We start from the raw sequence: 13868 nt of genomic DNA on the forward strand, positions 1-13868 counted from the left end.
AAAGTATATGATAGGTTCGTTTTACAGCTACACATTTCCAAAATATCTTGTAAAATCTTTTCATTTCCTTTTCTCTCTTTCAAGTGCTGCATCTACTGTGTTTTAAGTGCAGCAATGCAACTTGATGCGGTTATAAAATCGAACCTATTTTTATTTGGTTTTTTTTTCCAAACCGATTCATATTTCGAAACTTACCGAGAAGAATCCTGGTCACACTCCGTCGTTGTAATTGACTGTCTCGCCGATGAGCGCGCTGTGAAACGTTCATAGCCGCAATAAGAAAGCGCGAGTCTCTAGCGTGCACAGCGATCATTTTCAAAGGTCAAGTCACTAAGCGGCGCCGAGTCAGACGAAGTTGCCGCAGCTCTTGTAATTTGACAGCTGACAACTCCACTGGGGCTCTAGGCCTCAGATACAATGACGTAGGCCAACCACCGGCTCGTATTCCGAACAGATCGCACACACATACACAAAATATCACACACTTTATCAATTGACGGCCCGGGAAAAATGATACTGTGCTAATTACCTTTTGACGCACGAACCAAAGGATAACTCAACACGATGCGAATTTGGCATGGATAGTGTTCTCGTGGCCGTCACTTCTTGAAGACTGTACAGGTAACAGAGAATAAATATATGTATGTTTTATTGATGTTCACTCTCATTAACAAGCCCGATGATGTTTGTCCGACAGACGTTGTCTCGAAAAAGCTACATTATGGCTTCTGCTACGGAGCAGCAGCAGCAGCAACAGACCACCCTGGAGTTTTATCAGGCGATGGCTGACTTCAAAAACATGTTTCCACAGATGGACGATGATGTGATAGAGGTGAGAGCCACATTCTTCCTGACAATCGACACCGGCTGTGTTTAGCAGAAAAAATTGCTTAGCAACTGTTGTAAAATTCATAAATCTAACTGCGGTGTATGCTCTTAATCTTGACTGAATCTACAAGCATATATTAATCAGATTTACAAATTTTATAAGTTGCAGAGCAACCTTTTCTGCTAAATGCAAATATTGTATCATATTCTGGTATATCTGTAAGCAACTTGTCTATTGTATATTGTTTTTAATTTATCCTATTAACACTTAGGCTGTGCTGAGATCCAATCAGGGAGCTGTGGACACCACAATCGATCAGTTGCTCACTATGAGCACTGATAACGAGAATGAGAAGATCAGGAGTGAGCTGGAACAGAAGGAGGAACTTCCTAACGCGACCAAATCACCCAAAAAGGACTCTAGTAAATCGTTAAAAAATATTCACAAGTGGCAACCCCCGTTGTTGGGACCATTGCCGGACACCTTTCTAAGACTTCCCCAGCAAACATCTGATGATACCTTCGACCTGGCATATCCACAGGAAAACTCTATGATGGAGGACGAGAGAATCGCCATGTTTCTTCAGAACGAGGAATTCATGGCTGAACTTCGTTGGAACGAAGATTTCTTGTCCACGTTAGAGCATGGTAAACGATCGCGCATTCGGATGCAAGAGAGCATAATTGCCCAACGAAACTTAAATCCTCCTCTCTTTTCCCTCGTAGACTCGAAACTGGAGAAATGCGGCGGTCAGACTGGTCATGATGACGAGGATCTGTTTAAAGAAAGACTGAGAAATATGGGCAAAAGTCAGTACGCGCAAAAGAATGATCAGATTAACGATATCTGCAAATTACGTGATCTCTCCTGTTTCTAATGACGATCGTTATTGCAGTGTCTCGACGTAAGTTCGCGCAGCTTACGAAAGTATTCACTCGCAGTAAAAAACGTGGCGGCAGGCAATTGCTGCCGCCGACGGCTTCCTGCGACGATCTCTTGGATCCGGAGGAGTCATCCAGACCTCAATCCTAAGGTGAGGCACTCGTACCCACGATCTGGTAGGAACACCCGTCTCACCTCGTCGGGGAGATCGGAACTCGGTGAACAAAGCTTAATGTAACTTAGATGTCACGTCGGAAACAAGCATATCTATGTCGTAACGCGACAGACGCGATAGTCGCGCGTGGAATCGTACGGGATATAAATTAATTAGCGATTTAGGTTTGTGGTTCACGCAACAGTCCGGTGATTAGCTGCACGAAGATAACGAAATCGCAAGGCTGAGAATGATCTTGTTACATTACGGTGAGCAAATTAGAATACACGATGGAGGGAGAGAAGAGAGTGGACAACAAGATGTTTGATTGAATTGTGAAGATTATCAAAACATTCGATATATTGACGGATACCACGTAGAATTATAGCGCGTTAATCGATATTGATGTATTTCCCGGTAAGATAGAGGGATTTGTTTCAATTTCGACGAGTTTGATGTGATATTGTTTCGATAGATTTAATATTTTGTTGTGGCGTGTTTCTACGTTGTTTGCGATTACTTGTGACCACTTGGATCCGGTACGCGGCGATCGCGTGCATCAAGACTGGAGAGCGCGAGGGAGCTCTTATGAGAATCTCATGAGACGATTTTTACTGCGAAGTGCGTGCCTGCATTCGCTTTGTTTGTTTTTATTCGTTAGCATATGCGTAGAACTACGAGAGTAGTTGATCGTGTTGTATATATATGTCTGTGTCTATTGTACGCCAATAGTGCGTTAATGTTATTAGGGAGGATGAGTTTATCGGAAATTTAGATGACGCAACGTCGATTTAGAGTCGGATCGGTCCTTTCGAGAGGTCGAACTTTTCGGAAGGTAGAGACGTCATTTCTTCGAAATGACATCGATTTGTTGAGAAAAAAGAAAAACAAAAAGTGGATGAAAGCTCACATCACATTCCTAAGAAAGTTGTGTCACTCTTACAATTTATCAACGTTCTGTGGAATATTTCTGTGCTATTTTGATGACTTTTACTTGATAAAATCAGCTTCATCGTACGGTAAAAATCGTCAACTTGAATACGATTTCCGAGCGAGTCACTCTCTCGATCGAGTGATTCGCTCTGAAGCTCGAAGCGCCACAGAACGTTCAAATACCACGCTCCTTCGTCCATTCGATTCCTTCGATTCTGCGGTTGCGATCATACATATACACACACACATACACACACGGTGCGGTAATAACATCTGTTGCACACGCCCACCTTTTTAGACATAATAGATCCTAGTCACTTTGTCTAGCCATTATTTATTGAACAGGAATCTGATATTGTAACGATATATTGTGGATGTAGAAAATTATTTATAAAAATGACCATAGTCTAAGTCATTTACAGATACAACATGTGCTACGACGGACACATATGTACGAGAATAAATGGAAGAGAAGCCGGATCGAGTTGCATTTATTTGGAATTCCATATATTAAGCCCGTGTTAAACCAAGTATTGGAAATGGAGAATTGCAAATTAGAGATTAGAATTTCGATCTCGACATGTTTTATTCCTTATAACAAGTTGCAATCTGTAATCCTCAATTCCCAATATCTAATCTGATACTTTTATTTCTTTTGAACTTAAGACTCCTGGTCTCATTGCTGCGAAACCCTGGATTGATAATGTCAGAAGCGAGGAAACTTATGGCAAAAAATCTTGTGTGCCATTTTCAAATTAAAAGATACTTCTATGAAAGAACACTTCAGATCGTTTAAGCATACTTGCAAAACGCTCCGAAAATTATCCTTTTTCTCGACAGTTAATAATATAAAAATTAACGTAACATGTAACCTTTTCCTTAACCTATTTTTTCACAATTTTGTTACGTTAATTTTTAAGACTATTGATAATGCGCGTTTTCTCGTTGACATCATCAATCCAGGATCCCACGGAACCAGGAGCCTCAAAGAAGAAAAATGCTTTCATATGTATATTTGTTTAAACTTTGTGGTTTGTGTCCAACTTCCCTTCAATCGAGAAATCGATGGACTAACGAGATTGAGAGCACAAAGTACTTTTCATCGCAATAAAAAAGCCAACCGATCCTCTTACGCTACGTGTCGGGCTGCTTGAAGAACACTCTGGCGCCGGAGAGGCTATAGTATAATAGCTGGAACTCGGCGTTCCTCTCGGCTAAGCGTTTCAGCGTAAGCGCTCTGGTTTGTTGAAGTTTCTCGTCGCCGTGATCGTCCTTGCTCTCGGCGGCGTGCTTCTCCTGAGTAATATGCTGCTCCACTGTCTTGAACCAGTGCAATCCGTCCAACTCTGCACTCTGGTCCAGCAGTGCGTTGATATAGGCGATACCCATGGCGAAACCATCGTCGGTAAAGGCCGCGCCATGTTGATTCTTCTTGAATATCTTCTCCTTATTGGAGACGGAATTGTCGACGAAACTGAGCGTCAACGGCGGCACGATCGCATAGAATTGTTGCAGGTGATAAGACTTGGCGTCGCGGAACGCCGAGGCGAATACGTCCACCAGTAGCTTGAAGTATTGGATGCCCTCGGTGAAGTTACGCACCAGGTCGGCGATGTCGGCTTCCAGTCGTCCGGCTGCGGCCTGCGTGATCGCGCTGTAATTCAGCCCGCGACACAACGACTCGAACGGCACCGTTCTCTCGATATCCGGCAAAAAGGACACCGCGTTTGAGCTGGCGTGAAGGCCACCGGAACGAATCAGCCGCACGTAGCCCAACGCGTTGCCAATTTGCGTAATCAGCTGCCGAAACTGATCCAAGTAGCTCAGCCCGTCGGCGGTCATGCCCAGCTTCCGAATGCCTTTCTGGAACTTCTCCGCTCGTTCGTACGTGTACGGCGTGGCGCCGGCTTCCCGTTGCGCTCGCACGAACCTGATGTCGCGCATCAATCGCGACTTGATATGCTCGTCGAAGAGAAACTGGGAGAAGGTGTGCAGCTTGACGCGCAGGAACTGGTAGACGAAATTCACTGTGGTGCTCATGATGCCGGTGCCGTGGGTGCGGATCGAGTTGGCGATGTGTCTAATGCCGATGGTATTCAGGTGCTTGTTACCGCTACTGTGCTCTACAAACGTCTGTGTGTTCAGATTATATAGGTACCTGTCGACAGATTTAGAGCAATTAGATTTTTTTCCAAATGACAGATAAATCTCTTTTTTATTGCTAAAGATAGTTGAAAAGTGTTTCTTGTATACAAATACAAGAAATATTAAAACATTCAATAATTTTGAAATACCTGGAAACAAACACGTGGATGTTGCGCATAATCTCCAGAGCATCTAGACCCTGTTCCAAAGTCTGTGTCGGCAGATGATCCTGGACAGTATCCAGACCCATTTTATAGCTGGCCAATGCATGCATTGTCCGATAGGTCCTCCAATCGTGCAAAGCCACCGTCGTTAGATTGTAAAACATATCGTCTAAGTAGTGCTCGACAAACCTCTTCGTGCAGACCATATTCTCGGCCAAGGGCAATGGAGGTGCTCGCACTACTCTGCCACTGTCCTTGACGCCGACGTTGAAGGGATTCGTGGAATCGAGCTTGAGATGCGCGTGTACATGCAGCCGAAGACTGGTTTCGATCTCATGGCAGGCTGGCTTCAGCACATTCTTCACCAAACCCTCTCTGAGCTCCACGATTCGTTTATCCCTCAACTCGTTTGACTCCACAGCGCTGTTGAAGGCGGCAAACAGGTGAGCGAGGTGGTAAACGCTGGAGTTGCCGTCGACGATCGAGGTGAAGTACGCCGGCAACATGTTCTGATGATGCAGTAATAACGAGTAGTCGCAGAGGTCGTCGACGAACTCGTACAGCTCGGCCACGGAGTCGTAGCTGTCCAGCAGGTACCTTAGCTTCACCACGTCCTCTTCGCGGAACGTGTCGGTCAGCTGGTTGGCACAGGCGAGCGCACAGCGTATTATCAGCCTGCGATCTGCGCTCGCAGGTCCACCCATCAGCCGCATACTCAGGCCTATCAAAGACAGAGCGTCGAGTCGTTCTCTGCTGTAGCCCTTGTCTTTCTGTACGAGACCCTTGCGCGCCGTCTCCAGCAAAGCCAGCACATAATAAGCTATGTATTGCAATACCTGCCCCTGCGACTGCACCACGACCGGTCCAAGTGCGTGGAACGTCATCTGCAAGGACTTCTGCAGCTCGACAAGCCTGCAGATCAGCTGTACCGTGTTCCGACTCATCGGCTTCGAGAGGGAGGCGTGAAGATTCGTCAGGAACGAGACAGTCTCCTTCATCTGAGACAACAGAGTCAACAAGTCGCTGAGTAAAGTGCGCTTTTGGCCTATGTCCGATACTTGGAGATTGATCCTCGTCAGGATGCTTTGCATTTCCACGCACCAAGTAGTTGCCCTATGTATCAGATTATTTACCGTGACCGGTAATCTCTGGGTTCTCGTTTGCAGGATTTTCTCGCCCACCTGCGGGCTCACCGCGTTGCCGGTCTCCTTCGGTACGACGTCGCTGAGAAACTTGCTAGGCACCCACACGACGTTCCCTATCAACGTGACCGCGTAGAACTTCCTGTTCGCCTCTAACACTCTTTTGACGAGCTTCTTGTCGCAAGAGCCGAATAGCTTGATCGCAATGACGATACCGACGTTGACTCTTATCCAGTTCTTATTTAACGCGGCGTGATCGTTAGACTTGCTCTCCACGTCCGTTATCGTGTTCTTCAGGTAGCTGACGATTTGCTCATTCATGAGTGGACCTTTGTTCACCTCCATCACATGCTCGATCGCCTTCAGGAACATGTTCTGCCGCAGTAGCTTCTCCTGTAGCTCCTTTAAGAGATGATCAAACGTTTCCAGCTTCATCTCAGTGACTCCAAACTGCACAGGATCGTGCATCATGGAACGTACATGCATTCTATATTTCTTCCATTGGTCCACTATCGTAGGTTGCGCGTCGACAATCTCGTCGAGAGTCACAAGAATGACAAACAAGTCCACGAAACCCTCTATCAAGGCTGGCAGATAGATATCATGGACACTGCCCGATAGACTCGCCAACTGCTGCGTAGTCAAGTACACGACAGTTGACATTCTGTTGGCAAAAATGGACAGATCCTGGAGATCAGACAGTAGCTTAGTCACACCAGTGAGGTCGTTATCCATACATCTCTCCCCATGTGCAAAGAGCTTTGCGTAAAATCCAGCAGCCTCTACCTTCAGCAATCTGATTTCCCTGCACGTACCAGCCACTGCCGCCAGCAACTTGGACAGAACTTTGTTCTCCATCTCCACCAAGGAGATGATGCTGATGTCCTCCGTTGACTTGTATACTAGCCTCACGGGACCCTCCACGACGTACTCCAATGTAGAGTCGCATCCCCAAGATTTTTCTACCAAGTTCTCGAAGAACTCCCCATATTTCCGCAGGTGCATCGCCCCTGCGGCTTTGTAGATACTCTCGTCCTTCTTGGAATTCCATCCTGGTGGGTCTATCATCCTTGATCAGCAATTCTGTACGAACTGTGACGATCATTAGAAATATGAATAGTACAAAGGTTAAATTCCATGAGATTTGTATGTATCTATAATATCGCCTACCTTACACATGTATTCTATTTATTTTATATTCTAATTCTTATATATTAATCTCTTCTTAATATCTGGTCATAGCACATCATCTCGCTTTCGCACATTATGCGTGTCATCATTGTTATTCTATCCAAACTGATTAAAACTTCAAATCAGCTCAATTTACACACGTTGACAGTTGTATACTTTTGATAATGCAGTAAAACCATCATTGAATTCTCATGTTCGTGGTAGATGGCGACAGGAATGCATGTAAGTACCAATAATCGATAATTTTGCTCGGTTGGTAAATCGCGTTCTTTTCAATTATTGTATTTATTTTGTTTTTCCTCGCGTGCGAGAAGATATATTTCTCTTGTCGTTCAAATCAATTCACGTAAGCTCAAATAATAAAGAAAGATCATAAAACAATGAATTGAAGAATTCAACTTACCGTATTGATACTTTATTATCAGTACAGATTTTATACAAGTGAGATGGAAATTTATATGATACCAATCTTATTCGCAACATCTAATGCATCATAATCGCGCGTTAAACGCACATAAGCCTTCTTTTTGCCATCTGGCCTAACGAGGGTGTTAACTTTTGCCACGTCGACGTCGTAAAGTTTCTTGATCGACGCCTTGATGTGATACTTATTGGAACGTATATGGACTATGAAGACCAAAGTGTTGTTATCTTCGATCTTCTTCATAGCCGCTTCCGTCGTCAAAGGATACTTGATGATGTTGAAAGCATCCATACTGAAACAAATCGCGATGATGTAAAAATATATTCAGGAGAAAATTGCAATATAGATTTAAGATCTAGATAAAATATTCTCCAGAGAATACTTACCGATTCCTGTTGGGTACCGATTTGCGCGCATATTTAGGAGTCCTCGACGGTCTCTGGGTCTTGGGCCTGTGGAAATGGACGGATGTCCTGATTTTCCTTACTCTCGAACCATGTACTCCCTTCAGGATCTAGTACAAAGTACAAATTCTCTTATCAGTATTCAGAATAACATACAATAGTGTGGATTCAGTGCATTTTAATTTTTCAGTGCTATTTGAAAAGTATTCTCACAGAAATTCTCAAAGAGATTCCCATACATAGTTTCATCATACATTACTTAAAATTGAAAATAAACAATTTTTAATTATTTGTCCTCAAATTATATATAATGTAACATTTATTTATAACTTATCTTCCATTTGTACCTTTTTCTGTGCCTTAAGAGCTTTCTGAAGAGGCACTGCTGGCTTTCCACCCTTGGGAGTCTTTTTCGCAGCTTGTATATTTTTCTTAGGCTTGCTAATCAATGGCTTGCTAGCAAGTTTGAGTACAGTTTTCGCTACAGGCTTGGCTGCAGGCTTGGCAGCTGCTGCCGGTTTGGAAGCTGCTGGCTTCTTCGCAGCAGCAGGCTTGGCTGCAGGCTTTGTCACTTTGCCACTGGAAGCTGCAGTGGCTGGCTTCTTCTCGGTCTTCTTTTCAGCTTTCTTTTCTGCAGGCTTGCCTATATTTGTGAGATGCAATATATAAAAAATAAATTATTAAAACATATTAAGAATATACGTTCCTTTCACATATATATTACTTATAAAAGAACCAACGAGATCTATAACTTTTGTCTTGTATTTTATAGGTTAAGGTACGTGTACATATAAATATTACAAAAATATCAAACTTGGTGTTTTTAAAAAAAGTCGCACATAGAATTTCAAGGATTATTTTTGTAACTGTTTTTGTAGTAAATATGATGTGAAAATGTGTTCAAGTGATTATAGACCACATGGCCGTCGTGGGACCATGCCGCGCTCGTTACAACCAACTTCGACATTTGAGACTTTCCCATTAAGGATTTACGTTAGTTAATTAAACGCTAATTACTTATTTCGGAAAAATGCAAGTACTCCAGAATATTTTTGTACTTACCTGCTTTATCTGTAGGCTTCGGTTTAGGTGCCATTTTGCTAAAAGAACGACACGCGTTGAAAGGAAGCGTAAGCACGATCAACCTAGCTATGAGGAGAACTACGTTAGTCGTTGACGAACTGGACGGAAGTTTCTATAGTGCGTTCGTTTTGGCGCTTACAACGCTCTGAGCATCATTTCATCCTTGTTTCTATCAAATACTAAGGGCCATGGCACAGAAAAACTTAAGCAGTAAGCAAAGCAGTAAGCAAATTGACCAATCACAGTCGTTGATTCTTCTTAAGGTCCAAGAATCAACGACTGTGATTGGCTGATTCGCTTATTGCTTACTTCTTATGGCTCTCGCAGCCAGCGCGATTTGCTACGCGACACGCGATATGCGATGCGCGATATCCAATGAGCGTATAGCTTTTCCGGAATACCAATACGCTCATTGGATATCGCTCGTCGCATATCGTGTGTCGCGTCACGCATCGCACTGGCTGCGAGAGCCATTACTACTTAAGTTTTTCTATGTGCCACCAACTTACAAGGACAAATGATGCTTACATGCCCTGTAAACGAACGCAACCATATTTACGTAAACTGGCGCGGGAATTTTTGAATGAGATTATTTCTCAATGAAATCTTTTTTTAAATATTTGTTTCCTTAAAAAAACAGCTCTGAATTGTTCAACTATAAACACTAAATTGTTAAATTAATAGATCAGAACAATATTAACAAATTAGGCAAGCAAATACAAATTTAAAAAAAAAGTTAAAACAAAAGAATTATCTATAAGATACATTCGTCCGTGTGAAACACTACTTTTTTTATTTTATTACTACTTTATTTTATTACTACTTTATTAATACTTTTTATTGATATGCAGATATTTAAAGAAAAAATGAATGACAATTAATATTATTTTGAAATGTTAAATATATTTTTTAATAATTATTTGTTGCGGAACAGGAACAATTTATGGAATCATATACCCAGTGAACACCAACAATAACATTACATCAATGTTATAGTTTTCTATTTAGCAATATAAATGTAACCTAACACATGTTATGCATAAGAGTTACATTATTGAGTGAAAAATTATAACATTGATGTAGTGTTACTCTTGTTTACTTAAATATTAGCAGACTGAATACATTATCAGTCGTAGTTGACAATATCACCCGTATAAGACCACCACATAACACAACTCAGCGTATTACGATCGAACACCTGCCGCAGCAACCAATGTTTCCGTTTTGCGACGGGATTACTCACGCGTGAGTTCGCAAGCGTCAGTCTCGCGTGTAAAGCCGCACAATTCAACGCAACGTTCAAAATCGACGACGTGCGGATCGGAATAAGTATGCACTGTGAAATAAATAATTAATTTAGTACACATCTACACAGCATTACAAAATATTACATCAACATTAAACCTAAGAAAATTTTAATTATGTTGTTAGAAATGGTAGTGGTGTTATAATGACCTTAAAATGTTACTTTCTGGAACTTTTAATAAGGCTTAAACCCGAACATAAATATATCATTTTCTTGGTCAATTCATAATTTTCTTGGGCAATTCACAATTGTCTTGTGAAATTAATATTATTTCAATGCCTATCGAAATATAAATATCTTAAGCTAACGTTTTAGTAATATTAACGTATTTCTCCATGCGCGCGCGCGATGGAGAAAATTACTACACACTGTACTCTCATGCAAAAATATTTAAGTTATTAACATATTACAACGTTTGAATAATACCCTGATAGCCAAACGTGCCAAAAGCAAATTTCAGTAAAGCGTACTGCACGTTTTGTCGACAGTGACAAAATTGCAGCACGATTTGCTATCCCTTATAGAAATATCATACTAAGAATCATTGATAATTGCTTATTTTCAGTATTAAAAATACTGGATAATAAGTAATTATCAATGATTCTTAGTATGATATTTCTATAAGGGATACCAAGCGATGTCGGCAAAATGTGTGCAATATTACGACACGATCTGTTAGCAAGCATGATAGCAAACTGCTGGCAAAAACCGGACAAGCTATCATTAATATGATGGCATATTGACAGCAGAAACTGAGCAAATCGTGCCGAGCAATAGTGTGATGGCAAATTTGCAGCAAACAACGAGCAAGATGTGCAGAGCAACGCGTGACAGTAAATTGACGGCAAAAAGCGAACAAGACGTGCTGAGCAATGTGTGACGGAAAATTTGCGGCAAAAATCGAGCAAGACGTGTCAAGCAACATATAACTGACGGCAAAAGCCGAGCAAGTCGTGTCAAATTTTATCCAACATGTAAAGACTATACGAAACGCCTTTGTTAGTGAAGTGAAGTGAAGTAACATATAGGACGACAGACTTGAAGAACCAAAGATCTCGAGTTCAAATCCAATGTGGGCAAAGGATTTTTTCAAGACAATATACACTGAGATATTTACGTTCTACACACGGAAAAAAAAGTTTGAATTAACCAAATAGTCGAATATGAATGATCCAGAAATTCCGATTGAAGTAACTCAAATTCTGTTTAAGTTAACAAGATTTTTGATTGACTTAAACAGAATTCGGATTACTTCAATCGGAATTTTTGGATCGTTCATATTCGACCAGATATTTAGTTAATTCAACCAAATCTTTTTTCCGTGCATGATTAGGAAGAGTTCCAACAATAAAAGCCATTGGTGTCATCTCTAAAAGACACAAATAGTATTTCATAGAACTAAAAACTTTAACTAGGTCAGTCTATCTACTGATAATGAGGTATGCCTGATGCAGAAAATAAACTACATCACTAGTTATATTTTTTTTGTCTAACTATACCTTTACAGAAATATCATACTAAGAAATACTGAAAAATTATTAGTGATTAAGTATTACCAGTAATTCAGTAATTTTTTGGCCAGTACTTAATTTCTGGAATATTGATAATAAAATTACTGTTAAATATTGACAGTAATCAAATACTGAGAATTATTGTGCGAAGGTGAAAAATGAGAAAATCATAATATTTAAAAAATATACTTATAATTCCTAATTTTCTCATATCTCATACCCTTATAGAAATATCATACTAAGAAATACTGAAAAATTATTAGTGATTAAGTATTACCAGTAATTCAGTAATTTTTTGGCCAGTACTTAATTTCTGGAATATTGATAATAAAATTACTGTTAAATATTGACAGTAATCAAATACTGAGAATTATTGTGCGAAGGTGAAAAATGAGAAAATCATAATATTTAAAAAATATACTTATAATTCCTAATTTTCTCATATCTCATACCCTTATAGAAATATCATACTAAGAAATACTGAAAAATTATTAGTGATTAAGTATTACCAGTAATTCAGTAATTTTTTGGCCAGTACTTAATTTCTGGAATATTGATAATAAAATTACTGTTAAATATTGACAGTAATCAAATACTGAGAATTATTGTGCGAAGGTGAAAAATGAGAAAATCATAATATTTAAAAAATATACTTATAATTCCTAATTTTCTCATATCTCATACCCTTATAGAAATATCATACTAAGAATCATTGATAATTACTTATTATCCAGTATTTTTAATACTGAAAATAAGTAATTATCAATGATTCTTAGTATGATATTTCTATAAGGATAAACCACTAGGTATCGAAGACAACATACTCGAAACTTTCGTGAATCCTCCTCTCGACAGTTTCGATCTCAAGCGGTATATCACTGATCACCCACCCATCCATGTCCTGACTCCGTTAAAGTGTTGCTTACCTAGATAGCACAGAAAATTCAAAAAGAATTTAAAAAGAATTAAGTCGTATGCCAATTCTGAGTTCATTTTCAAATATAAAAAAGAATTCTTCAGAGTTCAGTGAAAAGAATTCTTTTTGTATCTAAAAATGAACTCAGAATTGGTGACATACGACTGAATTCTTTTAGAATTCTCTGTGCTATCTGGGTAACCTGAGGATCGAGCGACACGCGGCGATTCCTAATGACTCCAACGATATCCTTACGATTTACGCTTATATAATATATCCTTATAGTGTTCACAGTATGTTATAACATACTTAGCAAACACCAAATAATAGTCATATAACATATATAAGATTACCAAATAAAAAATTATTTTTTAAATTCGTGCACAGTGTGTTTGTTATTAACAAATTGTTGTAAATATATGAAAATTACTTATCGTTCACACTTTGTCGGCAAAAACATGTAATTTAGAAACTTCAACGATTGAAAGCAAATACAAAGCAAATCGATGAAAAAGTTCCATTTCTGCCGTTGTTATCACGTTGCCATCAAAATGCTATTGACGCAAAGACAAGTCATCAGTTCTTGTCATGTTGCCATCATGTTGTTTGCAACCTTCCGTACTATTGTTGCTGATCGTTTGCTCTTAAAATTTCATCAACTGATTACATGTATTACCACTTATGTTGCTGAATTTGGTAGCACATCGCTTACGATGATGACAACCAAATATCAACTATTCAGCAAAATATGCAGTGCTTGAGTTCGTTTGCTTGATATGCTAAA

At 40.0% G+C, this 13868-nt stretch overlaps 3 protein-coding genes across 3 annotated transcripts; 1 reads left to right on the forward strand and 2 right to left on the reverse strand.

Moving 5' to 3' along the window:
- The first annotated feature begins 278 nt into the window (after positions 1-278).
- LOC116842497 (CUE domain-containing protein 1) lies at positions 279-3278 on the forward strand. Its single transcript, XM_032811801.1, has 5 exons — positions 279-621; positions 698-832; positions 1101-1476; positions 1555-1638; positions 1725-3278. The coding sequence occupies exons 2-5, from the start codon at positions 722-724 to the stop codon at positions 1859-1861; spliced, it is 708 nt and encodes a 235-aa protein (XP_032667692.1). The 5' UTR covers positions 279-621; positions 698-721; the 3' UTR covers positions 1862-3278.
- LOC116842489 (WASH complex subunit 4) lies at positions 3149-7676 on the reverse strand. Its single transcript, XM_032811778.1, has 3 exons — positions 7420-7676; positions 5093-7341; positions 3149-4956 (listed from the first exon to the last, which is right to left on the reverse strand). Exons 2-3 carry the CDS (start codon positions 7315-7317, stop codon positions 3933-3935), a joined length of 3249 nt encoding a protein of 1082 aa, XP_032667669.1. The 5' UTR covers positions 7318-7341; positions 7420-7676; the 3' UTR covers positions 3149-3932.
- Positions 7677-7825: 149 nt separating this feature from the next.
- LOC116842496 (60S ribosomal protein L23a) lies at positions 7826-9492 on the reverse strand. Its single transcript, XM_032811800.1, has 4 exons — positions 9331-9492; positions 8616-8911; positions 8251-8378; positions 7826-8156 (listed from the first exon to the last, which is right to left on the reverse strand). Exons 1-4 carry the CDS (start codon positions 9362-9364, stop codon positions 7895-7897), a joined length of 720 nt encoding a protein of 239 aa, XP_032667691.1. The 5' UTR covers positions 9365-9492; the 3' UTR covers positions 7826-7894.
- Between the last annotated feature and the right edge of the window lie 4376 nt (positions 9493-13868).

The sequence above is a fragment of the Odontomachus brunneus genome, unplaced genomic scaffold (assembly GCF_010583005.1).
Source record: "Odontomachus brunneus isolate Ranch 3 - 2012 unplaced genomic scaffold, Obru_v1 Obru_scaffold_025, whole genome shotgun sequence".
Lineage (NCBI taxonomy): Eukaryota > Metazoa > Arthropoda > Insecta > Hymenoptera > Formicidae > Odontomachus > Odontomachus brunneus.

Excerpts from the sequence above, each read along its gene's own strand:
- LOC116842496 (XM_032811800.1), bottom strand. The coding sequence starts at position 9,364 with ATGGCACCTAAACCGAAGCCTACAGATAAAGCAG. Across the intron at positions 8,912-9,330 it reads GAAGCCTACAGATAAAGCAG|GCAAGCCTGCAGAAAAGAAA; the intron begins GTAAGTACAAAA and ends TCACAAATATAG. Across the intron at positions 8,379-8,615 it reads CTCTTAAGGCACAGAAAAAG|ATCCTGAAGGGAGTACATGG; the intron begins GTACAAATGGAA and ends ACTTTGTACTAG.
- LOC116842489 (XM_032811778.1), bottom strand. The coding sequence starts at position 7,317 with ATGATAGACCCACCAGGATGGAATTCCAAGAAGGACGAGAGTATCTAC. Across the intron at positions 4,957-5,092 it reads ATCCACGTGTTTGTTTCCAG|GTACCTATATAATCTGAACA; the intron begins GTATTTCAAAAT and ends ATCTGTCGACAG.
- LOC116842497 (XM_032811801.1), top strand. The coding sequence starts at position 722 with ATGGCTTCTGCTACGGAGCAGCAGCAGCAGCAACAGACCACCCTGGAG. Across the intron at positions 1,477-1,554 it reads CTTGTCCACGTTAGAGCATG|ACTCGAAACTGGAGAAATGC; the intron begins GTAAACGATCGC and ends TTTCCCTCGTAG. Across the intron at positions 1,639-1,724 it reads ACTGAGAAATATGGGCAAAA|TGTCTCGACGTAAGTTCGCG; the intron begins GTCAGTACGCGC and ends TCGTTATTGCAG.